The sequence below is a fragment of the Solanum verrucosum genome, unplaced genomic scaffold (assembly GCF_900185275.1).
Source record: "Solanum verrucosum unplaced genomic scaffold, falcon-dt-bn FXZP01000252.1, whole genome shotgun sequence".
Classification (NCBI taxonomy): Eukaryota; Viridiplantae; Streptophyta; class Magnoliopsida; order Solanales; family Solanaceae; genus Solanum; species Solanum verrucosum.
In genome coordinates, this window is record NW_026019988.1 from 2,045,262 (window position 1) to 2,066,143 (window position 20,882).

A 20,882-nucleotide genomic window follows, 5' to 3' on the forward strand; every position below is an offset into this window, starting at 1 on the left:
CTCAAAATCATGAAAATATACGTATATTATACGCTAAATTATACATTATGATATATTCAGAAAATATAGTTTATACATTATGATAGATTCAAAAAATATAGTTTATTTATTCATGAGCTATACATTATATTAACTATACAGTATGATACACTTAAAAGGTTGAATATAAGTTAACTTATATGATAAGTACATTATGACCCGACTCGGTCCAATTGTCTGTGGCCAATGATTTACATCTCAAAATCATTGAAAATATATCTGGACTATACTTTGAATATACATTATGATTCAAAAAATATAATTTACTTGTATTGACTATATATTATGATAAACTCAAAAAGTTGAATATAAGTTAACTATACATGAAATATACTAATTCCCACCAATACAAAAAATCCTCTAAAACATTCCTAAATTTAAGATGTGAAATACTCTGAATATTTCAAATATTTATATAATTTGTTCGAAACGATTCACGTTTGCAATTCAGTACGTTGAATTTTAAAAGAAAAAGGAAAACAACAAAGAAAAAGAAGGGAGCAAGGAGGAGGAGGGAGGACGAAGAAAAACAGAAAGGCGGCATCTGACATTTTATTTTATAAATAACATGACTAAACAATCATTTTTAAAAAAAAATTGTATAAGGCTAAATAGATGGTAAATAAAGTTTATGGGATGATATTCTACATAAAAATATTTCAAAAATATGTGGGTCAATAATCAACTCAAACTTAAAGCCGTTATGATTTTATAGGCTAATTTTGTCACATTTAGTCATAAATATATGAAAAAATTCATCAAATCAGCATTGAACTTGACAATAAAATTTACTTTAGCACTTTGAATACACAGGTGTTTATTTACCTCTAAACAACTTTTAAATGAACTATATATATTTGGTGGCAGGTATTGCAATTTGCATTTGATAAAACTTAACATGAACACATGAAAAATTTAGATGAGTGTGAAGGGAAGTGGAAAAATGAAGATGTCGAGAAGAGGGATTGCTCAAATTGTAAGCACTCTACACTCCAATCTGAAGGTTGTTAGTTCGAGTCACCAAATGGAACAAAAAGGTGAAAGCTAAAAAAAGAAGAAGGGAAATGAAGATGTGTGTCGGATATTAAACTGATAAAAACAAATACTACAAAAATCCCCCTTCCACCTCTTAAATCACTCCAATTTGAATTATGCACATACTTGATCAAAATCTACAAATATCATTTGTTTGAGTTCCAATCGAAAAATGTCAAACATAGGCGCTTCTTCTACTAGACGTCTTTTTCCGACTACAACAAGACGTATATAGCTCAAACGAGACCTGCATCGATGTCACTGATAACCATTCTACGCGGAGGCTGGAACAACGCAGGAAAGATCGCTCAATTTGATCTTCAACTCTATGTCTCCAGACTCCACATCACAAAGCCTTAACCAAACATCTTGCACAACTTCACCATTCACCCAACTAATGCTGCTATCGATTGCTAGGCAGTTGTCTTTATTCGGGATAACCTTCCTTAATGTTGTCCCCTCAGAAGCAACCCCGAGAATCGTTCTCAATCTAGCAGCTGCAACCAAAGGCTGAAGACTGAGATAAGCAGTTCCCATTTCGTCGTCTGCTTTGAAATGGTCTTTATCAAACACTTCCTGTTAATAATTGAGTTTCAATGTCATGGAATGAATTTCACAGAAATTATTCAAAATAAATGTACTCTAGAAAACTACTATTTAGCTTCATTTCAGCAAAATGGCAACTTTAAATAGCCTTAAATATTACTCCTTTCAATATGTAATACAATATATATATCGTCATCAGATTGTTCCTCTTTTTCTTTTCTTTTTCTCTATGTCGATTGCATAAGATTAAAGAGTTGGACGTTGACGACATTCTGATTTTCTTCCTAGACGTTTGACTTTAAATTTTAACTTATGGTTGTTTCCTACAAGATACAAATGGGGTAAAAGTATTCTCTTCAGAAGCTTCATAATTTCTTTTCTTCGATACTTGAGTCTACATACACTCATACCACTAAAGATTTCTGTTTCCTTAGGTGAAAGTTTCATCATTTATCTTTCCTGATAAACTATTTCAAGTCACGGGTTCGAGCCGTGGAAACAACCTCTTGCAGAAATACAAGGTAAGGCTGGTTACAATGGACCCTTGTGGTGGAGCTTAGTCCACCGGGCTGTCCTTTTTCCCCCTAATAAACTATTTCACTAGATTTATCTATTTTCCTGTTTGTCCAATGCACTCGTTCAGATACGGGAGATATAGTTGTTTGACAAGCAAGGGTGCTAGAACTTCAGAGCACCTTTTATTTGATCTTCAAGTTCAAACATATAAAAAACATGCAGTGTAACAATTACACAGAGGAACAACACCAGAAAAAGTACAAAATAATGTTACGTCATCTAACAAAAGTCGAGTCATTGAAATTGTCATGCAGAGGAGGAACATAAGAGATGATGAAACAAAAGTTAAGAGGTAAAGGGCAAATACCAATTTGAGAACCTCAGCCGGCTCAGAGATAGTGAAACAGAATTCTTCATTCCAAACAGGATTAAGGCAGCTATTTATGACTTTGGTTTTGGCAGTCTGGTATAACAGTAAAATGTAATATAGATGTCAGCTCAAGAAAAGCAATTTCAAAACTCTCATGCAAAGTGAAAGGGTAGAACCACAAATCGCAACAAAACGTCTGAGGTGACATACAACATAAAAGATGCTATTAGTATAATGACATAATACATAAACATGACCCTTAACTTGACTTCAGCGGGCAACTATGACCTTTAACTTTGGGTGTGGTGTGCACAGGCACTTAAACTTGTATAAATTGAACAAATAAACACATTCATCCTACATGGCACCCTACATGGCAATTTTGTGTCGTACGTAGCGTCCTACATGTATTATGCCACGTAGGACATGTGTGTCTACTTGTTCAATTTTATACAAGTTTAGGTGTCTATTTGTGCACTCCCAAAGTTGGAGAGCATAGTTGTCTGCTGAAGCCAAGTTAAGGGTCATATTTATGTATTATGCCTAGTATAATCTTTTCCGAGCAATTTTACTAATAATTTCAAACACACTGTTGTAAACGAAAGAGAGACGCCCTATTTCCGGCAACCCCCATGAGACAGGCAAATAACTAGCAAGAAAAGATCAATCTATCTGTGATCTCAACAACAAAAACCACATACCCAGTGTAATACCACAAGTGGAGTGGACGCAGCCTTACCCCTACTTGGTGAAGGTAGAGATCTTGCTTCCGATATTTGTGACCTCAACACAATTCCAAATAATTAAATTTGATTTGACAATCACATTTCATTATCACTATTGTTAACTAGGATTTAGAGTATGCATTTGAAACCGTCCTTGTAAAAGCTCTTAACTTTCGAAGAATAAAGAAGATCAGAGTCACACGAGATAACAGATTAAATATCTTAAGGAAGAAACATAAAGCTACCTGATTTCCAAGCTTAAGAATGACATAAGGATCACTTGTCTTGAAGTCCCGAATCACCAAACGTCTTCCTTTTATAACAGTCACTTTTATCTGTCCTAATTTGTCTCCCATAATCCACTACTGCAATGTCACAAACTCCGAAAACAGTACCAAACCTGCATCTCACAAGAAGTTACCCTTATTAAAAAACAAAGGTAAAACATATTCGAGGATATAGAAAAGAAACAAGCACTTGACTTGAAGAGGGTGTAGGGGGGCACGTTCTGTTATAAGCTATGTTGTTCAGACCATCCAGAAATGTTGTCATACACCTGTTGGATCCTCCAAAAACGCCACACCTCACGACATTATTTTTTAAGAGTCTGTAGGTGGCACTTTTGCTTATAAAACTACATGACAGAATTCGACCATATTCCTAACCAGTCCATGGAATTCTACCAATCAATTTCATGATAGGTAAATTAGGCAATATTGATAATAAACAACAAAATTGAGATGATAAAACATAAGAAATTGATTGGTAAAGTAGCATCCCACTCAATTGCTTACCCATTGGTATCACAAGAACAATTCTAGCAAAACAAATACAGTTATACAGCTGCAACAAATCACATAAGCCTTATAATTCAGTTAGACACACAACTTCAATAATAAAAATATCCTACTAAATATGCCCACTGTACCAAATTATGTGACACCCATTCCTTTTTAGTCCGTCCAAAAAAAAATGTCACGTTTCTATAATTAGAAACAACTTAACTTTAAAATCACTTTTACCTCTAATGAACTGATTTATAACTACAAATATGGTCTAACAAGTGTTCCACACCACAAATTTCAGAAGTATTCGTTTCTTTCTTAAACTACGTGTCAAGTCAAATGTTACTAAAACTCAGACAGCTACAACAACATATGACATAATACCTTACAATTCAGCTCTAATAAAGAGAAATTCAATAGCAGTGTCTAACTAAAATATTAAGTAGAAACCTTAAAAAAGCAGCAAAACAGAATAAAAATCGAACCTTTAATGCAACCCCAGATGACTAAAATATCCAAAAATCACTAAAACATCAGAAAATAAGAAAAAAGAACATATTTTTAATCAAATCAAGAAAACCCCAAATATTACAAGAATCTTGAAAAAAAAACAGGAAAAAGATAAAGAACGCATTTTTAACTCACTTGACCAGACCCAAATGTGTTAGATTCCCAAAATGCAAAAGAATTTCTAGCTCTGATCTCTGCTTAGGTTTTTTCCAAAAGGCCAACCAAGTACAGTGCAAAGTGGAGCTAAAGAATGAGTGGATTGTGAGGTGTCTTTATATGTATATAATAGTTTATAGGAAAAATGCATAAGTATCTCCGACGTATGTCCAAAATTCTAAGACACACCTAACCTTTACTAAGGTCTTATTACCCCTCGAACTTATTTTATATATAATTTTTTACCCATTTTTGGCTTATGTGGCACTATTTTGTGGGCCCAACGCGTGTTGACAATTTTTTTAAGGATAGTGCCACATAGGCTAAAAAGGGGTAGAAAATTAATTAAAAGATAAGTCTTGGGGATAATAGGACCTTAGTAAAAGTTAGATGTGTCTTAGGAATTTTGGATATAGGCTGGGGTTACTTATGCATTTTCCCTAGTTTATACATCATAGTTCCTTTCATATATATTTGTATATACTAAAACGTGTATACTTCATTTTTATTTGTCTCTCACTCGATGTTTAGTATGTGTATTAGAATCTCTGATTAAATTAAATTTATACCGCACAAGGACTAAGGAAAAATCATTGTATTGAGGTTTCGATTAATTTCAGATTCATATTATATAAGATTAATTTAGAGGACAAACACCTCGATTAATTTGAATTCACGCGAGGTAAAGTCAATTTAAGAAGAATCTCTCCATTGAGGGGCCAACTAATTCATGTTTGCACTGTAAGACCTCTTTATTTAAAAGCTTCCTAAAAACTAAAATTTTATATTCAAAATGAATCTGAAATCTCTAATTAAAATGAAGTCATTTTATTCATTTAACCACAACCTAACATTTGTTAATAGTAATACTTTTAAAAGTTCATATAATGTGAAAGTGATTTTTGTGTGGTGAGTTACTCGAATCTAATCTTAATTTAAATATTATGTAAAATGTTATTGATTTACTTTAATACATTCTAAAATGTGAACTCATATTTTTAAAAGTATAATCAGTTTAGTGCTGAAAATTTAAATCTTGATAGATTTGATTCAATTGCCTAATTATGTTTTCCTATCTTTTTTTCTTTTCATACTCTTTTATATTATTTTAAATCGTGCTAGTCGTTTAGTTTGAACACTATAATATTGGAAACATTTCCACATTAGTGTGAACACATTTTGGACCTTAATCATTACAACACTCCTTTTCTTTTTGGGAAGATACATAGTACCCAACATATGTTCAAAATCTCTGAGACACACCTAATCTTTACTCAGGTCATATTACTCTTTAAACTAATTTTTTAATTAATTTTTTACCCCTTTTCGACCTACGTGGCACTATCCTTGAAAAAATTATCAACACACGCTGCGCCCACAAGATAGTGCCACGTAGGCCGAAAGGAATAGAAAATTATATATAAAATAAGTTCAAGGGGTAATAGAACCATAGTAAAGATTAGGCGTGTCTTAGAAATTTTGGGCATAGGCTGGGGTACTTATGCATTTTCCCTTTCTTTTTTGACCGAATTCAACTTATCATATTACTTAGTATGAATTTTTAAAAAATATAATTAAAATTATTAAATTATATGTATTCAAAATAGAGATACTTAAATGTACATATACGAAAATAACAATCATTAAAAAGTAGCAACAATTTTTGTAACAAAACATATTATATAGAGGGAGACTAAAAAATGTCAAGAATAAAATAGACATTGCATTAGATGGGAGGATCGGAGAAGCTAGATATCGTTCTTCTTCTTCTTTTTCGAAAATTGTTTTTTATTTGAAAATATTCCGGCAACCAAACACCAAAAAAAAAAAAAAAATTGGTTTTGAAAAATACATTTTTGTATTATTTTTTTTTTGGTATGAAAGACACCATAACTATACTTGTGACTAAAAAATAAACAGAATATATTGGAAATCACCTTAAAATAGAAAAAAAGAGCAATTTCAAATAGTACAATAGTTCATACAAAGATAAATAAAAACATAAATTAAAAGATACTAGTACAAGTTTTTTTTTTTCCTAGTACTAAATTTTACTACTTATTATGCTCTCCAAATGATTCAACATTATTATTTGTCTCATCATGATTAGCCTGAGAATTTGGAGCAACATTGTCATTACTCATGTGTGCATAAGCAAAGTAGCCATGATGATGATGAGCCATTGTGAAATTAGGTGGCAAGGGATAATTAATATGTGTCATGTTGTCAGCAATGCTAGTTGAAGCCGTGGGGTCAACCATAACACCCCGCGACTTCATTAGCATGAGTGGCTCCCCTCTGAGGGAGCCGCGCTCACCGCCATCGCATTCGCGATAGCGGTGCAGGTGCATAGTGAGGGGCTCTATGTAGTCATCGAACCCTAGCTTGCTCATGGCCCAGAGCACGTCCTCGGCCGTGATAGTCTTGCGTTGCTCGCGCTGGCAACGGTCGTTGGCTTCCCCGGTGACGAAGCTAATGAACTCGGACACGCATTCCTGGATGGTCTCTTTCGCGTCATCCGATATCTTGGCATGTGGAGGTAGGGTTTTTCGCATGATTCGAATCACGTTTGCTATTGGCATGAAACGGTCTTGCTCACGAACGGTGCATTCAGAATCGTCTGGGACTGAGGCGTTGTTATTGTTGTTGTGGTGGTTGGTTGTGGGAATGGCTTGGTTGAGTGTGGCAATGCCATCTAGAAGAAATGAAAACATTAGACAATTCTGACATAAGACTAAGCATTAAAGTGAAGTAAATAATTTAAGAATAATTAGCTATACTATACGAAATTCATCTCTAATAAAGTAAACATGTCATCTAAGGGGTGTAATACAACAATATCGTATATAATTTAAACTCATAATATTAATTTGTTATTTTTTTACAAGGTACACTTCATTGTATATTTTTGGTGTGTATATACATCCTCCGATTCATATTATTTGATGTTTTAACCTTTGACACAACTGTTAATAAATTACTTACTCCTATAAACTAGCTAAAAAGAATTTTGATTAACTACTCATAATTAAATTTACATCTTTCTAAGATGATATAAGTATAAAGAGTAGAGAGATTTGATGTGCATATAAAATATTGTTAAAGAAATAGTAAAAATACCTATTATATATATATATATATATATATATATATATATATATATATTTATAGGAAATAAAACTAATATTAATACCTTCTCGATTATGTAAAATATTGCTTAATTTGAACCAAAAAAAGAAGAAGTAAGAAACACCAAATAATATAGACCTATGGAAGTATATAACTAATTAATTCCAACTAATGCTAATAAAGTGTATTAATTGGTTAATTAGTAGTACACTTGGAAGTTAGAAGGGAAGGTGTAGGAGCAACCGTAAAGTTTTCTCCTTGTAATATCTCTCTTTATAGGAAATAAAACTAATATTAATACCTTCTCAATTATGTAAAATATTGCTTAATTTGAACCCAAAAAAAAAGGAGTAAGAAACACTAAATAATATAGACCTATGGAAGTATATAACTAATTAATTCCAACTAATGCTAATAAAGTGTATTAATTGGTTAATTAGTAGTACACTTGGAAGTTTGAAGGGAAGGTGTAGGAGCAACCGTAAAGTTATCTTCTTGTGATATCTATATATATATATATATATATATATATATGTGTGTGTGTGTGTGTTTGTAAAAGCAATTACTAATTCTTATATTAAAACAGATTGTCTATATCACACCTTTGAGATCTGATCTTTGTCTAAATTTTATATAACACGAGATATATATTTTGTGTATCAAACTTTTGTTTTTTTTAAAAAGTACACTTAGGAAGTAACCACCAAATAAGATTCTAGGTTATATGTTATAGTGCACACACAAAGACAGCAACTCACAAGAGACCAGAAGAAAGCCCTAGACAATTTCTGTTATAAAAACTCCAAATTTTTTAAAAAGCCACAAGACAAAATCATAGTGAATATTGACCCAAAAAACAACAAAAAAACGTTTCATATGTTAGTGGTTTTAAAATCAACCTTTCCCCACTTTTTACTCGGTATTCGATATTCACATGAAAACTCTTAATACTCATAAAAAGTACTTATTGAGAAAAAAAAATTAAAAAAAGATTTAAACTCGAGATTATCAAATAAAAAATCTTGTTCATCTCATGATAGCTTTTGGTTGAAAGATATTTTCTAGTCTCCTTGTTCTTTTTTTTTGAAGGAATATCAATCCACTTACAAATTGTGTTGATTCATTATTTTTTTAAAATATAAGTTACACACAATAATAGACAGTAATTGTTTATAACAAATACGATAATCTAGAAAATAAAATAAGAGATATAATCCAATAGGTTAAATTACATTAGTAGAAAAAAAATTATATGACAAATGTTTACAGCTTATACCCTTTTTTATCTTCATGTTTTTTCTTTTTTCATGTTTAATTGGTCAAAATATTTCGAAATCTTTTTTATCTAAAACTTTTTAATTTCTTGAAAATTAGAAAAATGAACTTTTCTAGTAAGCTTGTACAAAAGAAATTTCATAAGTAACATTTCATGCACATTGTCTCCTATCCAATTTCCCCCACCTACACCCTAATAAATTTTTCTATTTATCTACCAAAACATTAAAAAACAATTGTGATGTGGAGCATTTTCTTTCTTTTTCTTTTTCTTTTTCTCACAATTATAATATAATATATAATTAAGAGAAGCATGATAGAGTGCCATATGTAAACATAGGGTAGAGAACAAATATGAATACAGTTGGGGGTCAGGAATTTACATGCATATATTCACTTGTTTTTTATTTTATCTTTTTCTTCAAATTTCAAGCAAAGCAATATATATATAAAAAATTGCTAGACCACCATTAATGTAGGTATTATAGAATGCAGACATTTTTTTCTCTCACTAGGATTGAGAAAAGAGTGACAAAATGTTGATGAACATGAGCAATGGCAAAGCAAAATCTTTTACTAAGGGTATCAGAATATAAAAGAGAAACTACAAAAAAATAGTCAATATATATATACCCATTTAAGAAAAATCTTTTAATCTAACTATACTATAATTTCTCGATGAAGATACCTTAAATACTTGTGGCTCCACGACTAAACATGAGGATAAATTAGTAATATTTACAAATGAGTACACAGAAGGGTTTTTAAATTTTTCTTTTCAAAGGTATGATGCATAATTAAGAAAAATAGAAGTGTGTTCCTTGGAATCTTTGATGTGAGATATTTGCATACTTTAACATGATATTAGAATAGTCAAATCAATTAGGATTCAACATAAGAAGAGTATGTGTTGAGACATAATTAAAAAGAAAAAAAATATTTTATGTAACAAATTAAGCTTTTAGACAAAACAACGATACATCTCAAATATCATGAAAAAGCACACAGTAATACTTTTGAATGAAATGATCACACTTACCAACGGAAGTTGTTTGTGGGAACCTACGGTAGCCATGAAAACCTCCACTGCCATTGCCTCCTCCAAGATCCATTGCTTTCTTCACTAAGAAAATAAGAGAAGAATGCTAGTGTATGTATGTTGGAAAGTGAATAAGCAAAGATATGGTCATTTATATAGGAGATACAATTAGGGATTGTTTGGTATTTAGGATGAGATAGATAAAGTTATTTTACGAATTGAGAAATATACTCTTTTCGTTTTATATTAATTGACTCATATCGACCTAATACACTTCTTAAGAGAACTTTTATGTGTTGTTGGAACTCTAATTCTGACTACTATTATGTTGTTATTTAATACTAAGCTCTCTTGAATTTCCATTCTAAATTTGACAAATAATAAAACATCTGTTTTTAATATATATAATGTAAACAAAAGTATTATAGAATTATCCCACGGTATATATGAAATTAATAACTTATCACTAGTATAAATAGTGTGATAAATAATACTCCCTCATTTCTTATTTATATATCATCATTTTAGATTTTATGCCCCTTATAAGTAGGAACAAAGGAAATATCAAAATTAACATAAAATTATTATCTCTTATCTCTCGTACCAAACAACGATCGAAAAGAAAGTTGAAAAAAGATTGTAGCCGCGTGGCAAGAGGGCGTGGTGAACAAGAAGAGGTAATACGTTGGTAAGAAAATAGAGTTCATCAGTTGGGCAATTATGTGCAGCATTGACCGGCACACCATGCAATAACAAATTGACTAATTTAACTTTATATTATGCCCTTCGTTTCAATTTAATTATTTTATTTTGATTTGATACAAAACTTAAAAAAGTAAATAATTTTTTTAAATTTATTGTCTTAAATTTAAAATATGTCGAATGTATCAAAATAACTTTTCAATTTATATAGTCTTAAATATGCCACGTGAAACAGACTAGAGGGAGTAACTTTTTTCTTTCTCAATGCAATTGATGATATTGAATTTGGCCTTTTATGTATAGTAGTCGTAGTACTAGCTAGTTCCCAATCCAATTGAAACTGAATGTTACTGCCAATTCAATCCTCCATTATATTCATGTAACCAAATTAGAAGGAGGGACGTACGGTTTGACACAATTCAATAATTTTAATCGATTTTAAGAGGATATATATAGAGTATCACCTTTTGCTTTTTGTTAAAAGTCACCTCTATGGTGAACATTTAGGCATGACCCGTATCACGTATATTAATAATAACACAGCGAGAGGTATGAATAGCCTAACCTCTCCAATAAGATAGAAATATGATTGTCATGCATACAATGAGTATAACACTAATATTATATTCAGTATAATTTCATAATGTAGATGTTGAAGTTATTTTCGATAAATACGTGGAAAGGAGAAATAAAAGAAGTCAAAGTAAAATATTGTAGTTACTACTTTTTTTTTCTTTTCCAATTAATCCAATTGAAATTGAATGCTTAAATTCAAAATATCCTCGATTATTGTGACAAAAGTATAGTAGTATAAGTTCCAAAACAACAAATTTAATACTATGAACAAACCAGTGTTCCCTTTTAACTTGTAAAGTTGCTGTCTTCTGGTTGGTGTGGAACTTGGAACTTGCTCCTTATAATCCTCATCCAATTCATCTTTCTATATGTCCTATGTCATTGTCATTACAATACCTTTTTTTTATTTGACGTTTGATATTCATATTAGGATCAGAGGCAGAGCGATATGGTGTAAGGAGGTATAATTAAATCTTATTCAACAAGAAATTACATTGTATATACAAGTATAAAGTTATTTTTTTATGTATATATATATATATAGTAGATGTTGAGTCCTCTTGACTTCTTCTATTACTTTATTTTGTGACGTTTGTTTTAAACCCTACTAAATAAATCTTTTTGTGACAATTGTATTGAGGAGGTTTGGAAATCGCCACAATTTCATAATTCGTGGCGATTATTAACTCCCATAAATTTGTAAATTCATTAATTTTAGAAAATCTATCCTTTTTATAGATCTTTTATTTTTGATATATTATAAAATATTCATATTTTATGATTTATGACAAATAGTAATAAAATTTAACTAACACAATATATGTATACACAATGACACAAATATACATCGTTCTCTTTCTATACTTTATATATATATAGATTATTATTATTATTATTATTATTATTAACGTACTATCAAAATATTCCTTTTCTACTTTGTCTATTCAACTTCTTTTTAGTTCTTTATTTTTATACATTACTACTTTATATTAAATTTTGACAACAAAATTTATTTTGAAAATTTAGTCTAAATGTGTAATTATACTTGTGCAATATAACAATACATTTACAATTATATCTGATAAAAATAAATAATTGTAATAACTATATTGTGCAATTACTAAACTATGTAACTACTACCTATTAATTGCACTAATTTTAATTTTTATGGCCAAACACGCATTACTAAGTCTGATTTTTGCTAGATCATTTTACGTTAATGAGTTAAATATAATTTGAATTCTACTTTTAGTTTTTATTTCTTTCAGTAAATTTACGTATTTTAAATTAAAATATAGATGTTTTATCAATTGTTATATTTATGTGTGTGTGCATTTTATTTTATTTAAGCTCTTATAATATTTGATTTTCAAGATAAAATATTTTAATTACTAATTACTAGTTATTAGTAGCTATAAGGAAACTTTTAACGTAATTAGTCTAACCAAAATCCTAAAAGGCTTACCTTTTTTCCCACAAAATTAAAAATTTCTAAGGACTAAAATTCCCTCCCAAAAAAATTTGAAACCAAAACAAATACAAATTCCCCCTTCCCACTACAAAATAAACTCCCACATTTCTGTCCCACTTCCCCACTTCCACAATTCGGTAACTCTTAAAATGCTCTCTCCCTTTTTCTTTTTTTTTTTTTTACTTAGTTTGTTCTTTTGTTCAATCAGAATTTTGTGTGTGCATGTATAAATTTTTTTAATTGACTTTCTTTGTAGGTTTTATGAAGTGATTCTCAGAGCAATAAGTGTGTACAACATGCGGATTTGATCATAATATTTTTGTGAATATAAAGGTAATTCTCTATCACATGAATTTTAGAATTCACACTAAAATTTGAGATTTATATATTTTTTTTATTTGAAAATAAATATGTACTATGTAAGTTGTTAAATTTAATGTAGCTATACTTTTATATATTTCAGGATATATATCTATATATATATCAATATTTGTTTATCTGATTACGTATAAATTATTTATGGTTTTGAAGCTTTCAACCTAGTGATGATGAAGATCGAGCTTACTTCACCTTGAAAAAAAAAGTAATGGCACCAATTCAAGTCACCAAATAACTGCATAGTACTTCTTTTTAATATTTTTTTGATATGGAACTATTTTATATTTTAAGTTGTAACACTCAAGTTGCTATACATGAGTTTTTATTACAGATTTGTATAATGTAATATGATTTACATTAAATATTTTGAAAGTATTTATATGTATTATTACAAAGGCTTGATGTAAAATATGTTTTTTTTTATAGAAATTTAACAATTTGTGGCGGTCACAAACCTCCACAAATTAGATTTTGTGAATATTCATATCATTCGGGGCAATTTTAAATCCATGCAAACATATTTTTTTAAAAATATTAAAGAATATGGTGGAGGTTATAAACTGTCACAAATTGATTTAAAAAACCTCCACAAATTAAAAAGTGATTTTGTGGCGATCGTCATGGAGGTTTCTCAAAACCGCCACAAATATGTTCGTGGCAAAGGTAATTGTAGCGTTTTTTAAAACCGCCGCAATTCTTATTGTGAGGGTCAAAAACTGCCTCAAATTGACAAATTAACCCTCATAAATTGAGTATTTTTTTGTAGTCCTACTAAAAAAAAATTCATTTCCACAACTCGAACTTTAGACCTTTAAATCTGATTAAGAATGGAGCTATCATATTCATTCTATCACAACCATTGATATCTAGATTACAATGGTGTTAAGTGTTTAGGTTTGAAACTATAAGGCATATGTAACTAAGTTTATTAGTAGTAAAATAGATTAAATCACTTTATTAAATATACCAATTATTAGTAACAACTTAATTTGTATCCGCACATTTTTTTCTGAAATATGTATCTTTCAAAACCCTTACACTAGAAATAATCACAAATCATTTAATTAGATATATCAATTATTGTAACAACTTTTTTTTGTCCCTAAAAAGATTATAATATTATATTTTCATAAGGGGTCTAATTCACTACTAGAAATCAGTCAATTTCCGATGAAGAAGTTAATCGGAAACATTTGCAAAAGTACATTTCTTATGGATTTTCGATAGATAGTCCCTAATATTTCCAGTAGTATAATGTTCGGTTTTGGTAACAATATATATATATATATATAGTCCATCATATGGGAGGTGTAATTGTTTGATCTAAACATAAAAGGAGTACATATATCTCATACTAAGAATTCTTTGCATTTTCTGCAACACATTCAATGTAGTCCCACAAATGGAGTTTGAAGAGAGTATGCAAACCTTAACTCTACCATTGTAGGGTAAAGAGGTAGTTTCCGATAGACTTCGGCTCAAAAGAGAAGTTTTGGAAGCAAGGAAAATACGATAGTTAAATCTCAAGATATAAAACAAATGAAACAACAGATAGTATCACACATTAAAAAAATAAGAATGTGTTGAACTTGTCTCAAATAACTTTCTACTCATAGCTCATCAACAACATAAAATTTCCAGAAATCACCTTCCAAAATGCAAATATTTTACAGCAAAAAAGTAAATGCCTTGATGTTTTGATACAATTTATCACGGTAAACCTAAGATGCATTGAACAAGTCAACTATAGTACTATAGAAAATATTGTCACAACTGGCAATTGTATGATCTTAGGATTGACATGAACCTAAGATGTGTTGAACAATCAAAGGATCTTTCATTTGTCATCTCATTATAATGTTGTTCAAGCATTTTCCACCAAATATAATGACAAATAAAATCAACCTAGTGTGGCTTCCCTTCTTAGTACCTGTACAAACAGTAGGTAGCATCAGTATTGAAGCACTCATAATATAAGCGTTTCCAAGAAAGAAATTGTCAAAGATAAATTTACTCTATGCACTTTGGTAGTCTTAGTATTTTTCTCGTTTCCTTTTGCGCAGGGCGGGGTGGGGGGCCTTACGCTTTTAGTCCATCAGATATGGATAAATTCTTGCTTATTTCTTTGTTAATTACCTTTCAGTTTATTGATATGTGGAGTTTCGATCCTCTACTTATGAATCTTTACGATTTTAACGAGTTATAAAGTGCTAAACCATTTAATCACCGATGTTGTATGTTAGATTTGTATTATTTTCTCCATATTTGAGCATAATGCAATTCTAAGATAATCTAAATATACATATTTCTAATATAGAGGGACTAAAGACATTTTTATTAGTTTAAGGTTAGGTGTGCTTAAGCAACCTATTACGACGACCAAATTCAGAATTTACCAATAATTGAGGGACCAAAAGTTCTTTTATTTTCTTTTGGGGGGGTTGGGGTGGGTGGGGGAGGGGGAGGGGGTAGTGTGAAGGAAGACATAGGAGTTCTGCATCTTCAATGCCGAGATGACTAACAATCTAACATTATCGTCACGTAAAAGACATACTCAATTTGTCTCATTTGATGTGACACTATTTTCCTTTGAAAACAATTAGCTTTAAGCTTTGCAGTTTACCCTTAATGACATGATTTAACAACCATGAGTTCTAAAAGGCTTTCTTTCTTTCTTAAGCTTGGCGCCCAATCAAACAGGTTTTACAAAAATGAGCCGGAAGAAGTAGCCAATAGAGTCTGTGGCACTTAAAAACTCAGTAGAGCAGCCAACTAGTATATAGTTAAACAGAAAGATCAAATAAAACTGATTTACCTCTTCGGCAAATTTTATCAAAATTGTTGTCCGGGGTCGGTGCTGCCCCTCCACAGGAACAAAATGAGCTGTCACTACTGCTGGGAAACCTGCATTTTCAAGAACTCCCTTCGAGAAGAAAAAAGAAAATAAATTATAGCTCTCAGGAATGGTAGACGAAGCAAAGCCGATAATGTTCTTACCCTTACAATACCCGCAACGAAAGCTCCGCAGTTGAAAGCACCCATATCTTTTGGAATTGAAATGAATCTAAAATTCAAATGCAAAATATCCCAAAATGGAATACAAGAGTTAGTCCAGTAGGTAGATAATTGGAAGCAATTATAATGGCTTCAGTCGAGATCACCTGTTGACAAGGAGCTCCTTCTCACTAATCATATATTCATCTTCATGTTCAGTGCCTTTCTCAAGAGAGTCAGCAACCTGGTATACAACAGCGAAAATGTTTAACCTAATCCAATCCTCAAACAAATTCATACACAGAATAACTTGATTAGTCACTTAAGGTACCAATTAGGCTAAATGAGCTTGATGCCACTCAATCCAAACCCCTGGAAGTCCTCCTAATGTGGCCATTGAAATCTCCCTCTAGGAAAAGCTGCTCGGTGAGGGGAATACCACGAACAACCTCATCCAAATCTTCCCAGAAGTGTCTTTTGACCTCCTCATCCAAGCCCGCATGAGGTGCATAAGCATTGACTACGTTAAAAGTAAGCCCACCCACAACTAGCTTAATAGCCATCAACCTATCGTTCACACTCCTAACCTCTACCACTAGATACCTGAGTTTCCCATTGACCAATATACCTACTCCATTTTACCTCTCTCTACTCCCGAGTACTACAGTTTAAACCCATCTACATTTCATGCCTTGGTACCCACCCACCTAGTGCTATGCTGACCTTCCTCTTTTGGAGAATCTTTACTAACTCAATAGACTTCCCCATCAAAGACCCTACATTGCAGGACCCAACTCTCAGCCTAGAGGTTCCCATGCACCCCACTCCACCCAAGGACAAGACCTTACTCTACCATTGTTAATCCCAGCCCACAGGCCACAATAAACAAGAGTATACTAAGATAGCACTACCACAAACAGTTAAGAAGAATAGCAAAAAAACTGAAATTTAAAGGCACTAATCTAGTCAGACTACCAACTCCATTATGCTTCATTATAAAGACGTTTTTCTTTCTTGTGACTTCATTCATGTGCAATCTCTCTCACAGCATACTGAAGAATCCCTAGACAAAAGCTCACCAGCATATTGAATTAATACAGAGCATTATACCCGCAGAGTTTATTGATATAATGAAGAAAAGATGGACCGCAAGATTCACATGCTATGTGTAGCACATCCTAAGAAGACGAGGAAGTGATAGAATATAGGCTTAAGTTTCCAAGCTTGCTACTAGTTAAGTGAGTTACTTGAAAAGATGGTAATATAGCTCCTAGAAGTGTAAGAACTGAATCTTGTCAAATGATCAGTTTTTCTCCTTTTGCACTGAAAAGGTTTCCAGTCATCCCCACCTCCATGACATAAAACCAAAATAAATACAACCACTAATAAACAAGAGAAAGTTGTAGCACAGTCCCCCAAGAAACAAAATTAGTATAATTCAAAGAGATGGAAAGGTGTTTCAACAGAAAAAGGGTTAGAGAGAAAGAAGAAAAAGAAGTTGACCTTCCCAAACAAAACCTTCCATACTGTGCTATGCACAAATGATAATATACCCAGTAGTCGCGTCTCCCTTCTGTTTCCCTGCAGCATTATGAAGATTTTAGAGCAATTACGTCAACTTTGAAAATAAAGCTTGTCAAATAGTTCTACAAATGGCCATCACAATTTGCTTGCTTAAATTATTGAAAGTAACTTCATAGGATTTTAGGTAGTATTGCATTCTTCACATAGTAAGGATTAGCCTAAGTACAGATAGCTCCTCTCCCAGTCTATTCTTGAGTTTGCCCAAATTCTGGACTCTTTATTGGGGAATGACTGATGTCAAGGATGTGGCTAAGCTTAGAGGTAGTCGTCATATTCTCTTCTATAGTTTCCCAGTCTAAAGTGTCAAATTCAAACGATCATGGTTGAAAAACATTTCGCATTTCAGTCTTCAGGAACATTTTGAAGACACAAACATGATCATGTTTAAAAATACAGTATGTGAACATCCTTGAAGTATAGATTTCTATGTAATGGACATAGATTAAATGGAAAGAACCGGCCCAGAGAATTATGTAATCAAGGTTTACTAGTTTGACAACGAAAGATACCTAGCATCCAGATATGGAGTTGCTCTAAGTGAAGAAATTCAAAGAAGAACATTACGGTGGCAATTGCATTGAAGCTCCATACCTTTTCCCTATGGCAGAGAAGTTCTAAAATTCGGGCTCCAACCGCATAGCCAGCATCCTCTAACCTGTTTCCCAGAAAATCATTAACATCTACAAGAATGCATTCATGGTTCACAAATACACTGAAATTTGTGGCAACATCAAAATTTTACTGCAAAAAACTACATCAAACTTAAGATACCTTTGTCTCAAAAAAAAAAGAAGCTAAATCCAACTTAAAAGGGCATAAAAATCTAAGCTCAAGTTCACAGAAGATACTGCTTAACCTTTGGTAGTTCAGTTAGACTGATATTCAATCCCCTTTCTTAATGCCTTCTATTAGCATTAAATGTTCAGACAAACAGTTCTTTCCACAAGTATAGGTGTCAGCAAAAATAGCAATTTCATTCCTTTCGGTAAGGGAAGAATCCGAGAAAATGGATGTAAAAGTATCAATCATTGCATACAAGCAGTTAAAAATAGCTAACCCTTACCCCAAGGTGATCATTCCTTTCATCTGACACTAATAATATGGAGAATGGAGATGCCTTAATTGTTTTCCTAATTTCTTTTAATGACAAGGGGACCCGCAGCCACTACCCTTTGGGTGCGCACAGGCTAAACTCTGCTCCAGTGTAATTGCCGGCAAACACTCAGGAGAGGTAAACCGCACTAGGCAAGCCTTGAGCAATGAGCTCGACTGACAAAACATGCAAAGGGTTTCTAACCTCCATTTGGGAGATCCCCTGCTCAACCAACTCGGCCACCATCCTATATTGACATGATACCATGGAAAAGACTCTTAAGCACAAAAAAGATATAGCTGGAATGAGAACAACAAAGAGCATCTCCATATTTAGAGCAACACTAATGTAAAATGATCAATCAATCAACTAAGCCTCCCCTCCAAAATAGTTGGTGTATGAATCTTCCATAACCATTTCGCCCTACTCGGGTCCAATCCAATACTAGTAATTCTCTAAGTTCCACAAACATGCAAGTCGCTTCCCTCTAATTTCAGCAATACAAGGGCAACAACAACCACAACTACAACTCAGTGTCAAAAAAGTCAGGGTTCGACTATACCAATACCCAATTTTTCATTTAAGCTCATTTCATAAAGAATCCTTACAATTCAGCAATACAAGGGCAAATAAACAAAATAACAGAGTTCTTGAAAATCACCTTCGCTCTAATTCAGTAATGTTGTCCACTTGAGTCTGATTGTACTGAACAAGCTCCGAAAACAAGAAAGCAAAAGCACTCAAACTGACCTGCAAAGGACCTCATTCACTAATCAGCAAAGTATATCTCCAAGCCCACACCAAACCACCCATACCCTCTAGCTAAAAGATTTAAAAGTGGTAACATGGGTCAATGTTATTAGTATCTATAGTGAAAAAGAACCCCACCCCCTTCTTTTCTTGAACAGCTAAGAGAATTTAGAACACAAAATTGAGTTAACCAAAAGCACTAAAATTGATCTGAAAAGGGCCTCAGCCACTAGTCTGCAAAGTATATCCACCCCCACACCCTCTAGCTAAAAAGATATAAAATTGGTAACATGGGTCAATGTTATTAAGATCTATAGTTAAAAAGAACCCCCACCCCCACCCCCACATATTTTTTTTCTTGAACAACTAAGAGGATTTAGAACACAAAATTGAGCTAAGCATAAGTACTCAAACTGGCCTGCAAAGGACCTCAATCACTAATCTGCAAAGTAACCCCCACCTTACCCCACCCACACCCTCTAGCTAAAAAGATTAAAATTGATAACATTGATCAATGTTATTAGGATCAATAGTGAAAAAGAACCCCTTTTCCCCTTTAACAACTAAGATAATTTAGAACACAGAATTGAGTAAAACTTTAGGCTTCAATCACTAATCTGAAAAGTATATCCACCAATTCACCCCAAACCCAGAACCCCATCAAGAACCTCTAGCTAAAGAGAATAAAATTGGTAACATGGGTCAATGTTATTAGGATCAATAGTGAAAAAGAACCCTGTTTCCACTTGAATAACTAATATAACTTAGAACACAAAAATGAGTTAAGCTTTAGCCTCAATCACTAATCTGCAAAGTATATCCCCCAACCCACCAACACCCTCTAGCTAGAAATATCTAAAATTGGTAACATGGGTCACTATTATTAGGATCTATAGTGAAAAAGAACCCCTTGTTTCTTCATTCTTGAACTACTAAGATGATTTAGAACACAAAGTTGAGTTTTTTTCCTTGAAAAAAAAAAGAAGAGAAAGAAGAAGTACCTCTTGTTTGCCTTTGCTGAGGGGTCTCTCAAGAACATTTGAGTACTGTTTGATCTTCCCTACATTTATCATCTTCTTCCTTCAACTCTCTCTCTAGATCGCTTAGCACTGTAATGTCTACTCTTGTTTTGGTCACTCAGATTTCGTTTCGTTTTTCATTGAAAAGGGCGATGAAGGATACAAGAGAAAAATGACAAAATGACCCTTT

General features: G+C 32.3%; 3 protein-coding genes across 3 annotated transcripts; all 3 read right to left on the bottom strand.

Annotated features, from left to right (window-relative positions):
* Positions 1-1,098: 1,098 nt before the first annotated feature.
* On the bottom strand, positions 1,099-4,810 carry LOC125818814 (protein C2-DOMAIN ABA-RELATED 11-like). The gene is made up of 4 exons (XM_049498330.1): positions 4,667-4,810; positions 3,477-3,637; positions 2,504-2,599; positions 1,099-1,650 (listed from the first exon to the last, which is right to left on the bottom strand). The coding sequence occupies exons 2-4, from the start codon at positions 3,585-3,587 to the stop codon at positions 1,348-1,350; spliced, it is 510 nt and encodes a 169-aa protein (XP_049354287.1). The 5' UTR covers positions 3,588-3,637; positions 4,667-4,810; the 3' UTR covers positions 1,099-1,347.
* A 1,926-nt stretch (positions 4,811-6,736) lies between these two features.
* LOC125818808 (nuclear transcription factor Y subunit B-6-like) lies at positions 6,737-10,219 on the bottom strand. The gene is made up of 2 exons (XM_049498324.1): positions 10,126-10,219; positions 6,737-7,377 (listed from the first exon to the last, which is right to left on the bottom strand). The coding sequence occupies exons 1-2, from the start codon at positions 10,196-10,198 to the stop codon at positions 6,737-6,739; spliced, it is 714 nt and encodes a 237-aa protein (XP_049354281.1). The 5' UTR covers positions 10,199-10,219.
* Positions 10,220-14,884: 4,665 nt separating this feature from the next.
* LOC125818813 (uncharacterized) lies at positions 14,885-20,845 on the bottom strand. The gene is made up of 8 exons (XM_049498329.1): positions 20,675-20,845; positions 19,585-19,673; positions 18,422-18,485; positions 17,750-17,827; positions 16,414-16,490; positions 16,250-16,316; positions 16,068-16,175; positions 14,885-15,182 (listed from the first exon to the last, which is right to left on the bottom strand). The coding sequence occupies exons 1-8, from the start codon at positions 20,744-20,746 to the stop codon at positions 15,153-15,155; spliced, it is 585 nt and encodes a 194-aa protein (XP_049354286.1). The 5' UTR covers positions 20,747-20,845; the 3' UTR covers positions 14,885-15,152.
* Between the last annotated feature and the right edge of the window lie 37 nt (positions 20,846-20,882).

Excerpts from the sequence above, each read along its gene's own strand:
- LOC125818813 (XM_049498329.1), bottom strand. The coding sequence starts at position 20,746 with ATGATAAATGTAGGGAAGATCAAACAGTACTCAAATGTTCTTGAGAGA. Across the intron at positions 17,828-18,421 it reads TTCTCTGCCATAGGGAAAAG|GGAAACAGAAGGGAGACGCG; the intron begins GTATGGAGCTTC and ends ATAATGCTGCAG. Across the intron at positions 16,317-16,413 it reads AAGGAGCTCCTTGTCAACAG|ATTCATTTCAATTCCAAAAG; the intron begins GTGATCTCGACT and ends TTTGAATTTTAG.
- LOC125818808 (XM_049498324.1), bottom strand. The coding sequence starts at position 10,198 with ATGGATCTTGGAGGAGGCAATGGCAGTGGAGGTTTTCATGGCTACCGT. Across the intron at positions 7,378-10,125 it reads CCCACAAACAACTTCCGTTG|ATGGCATTGCCACACTCAAC; the intron begins GTAAGTGTGATC and ends CATTTCTTCTAG.
- LOC125818814 (XM_049498330.1), bottom strand. The coding sequence starts at position 3,587 with ATGGGAGACAAATTAGGACAGATAAAAGTGACTGTTATAAAAGGAAGA. Across the intron at positions 2,600-3,476 it reads TTCTTAAGCTTGGAAATCAG|ACTGCCAAAACCAAAGTCAT; the intron begins GTAGCTTTATGT and ends CTGTTATACCAG. Across the intron at positions 1,651-2,503 it reads CGGCTGAGGTTCTCAAATTG|GAAGTGTTTGATAAAGACCA; the intron begins GTATTTGCCCTT and ends AATTATTAACAG.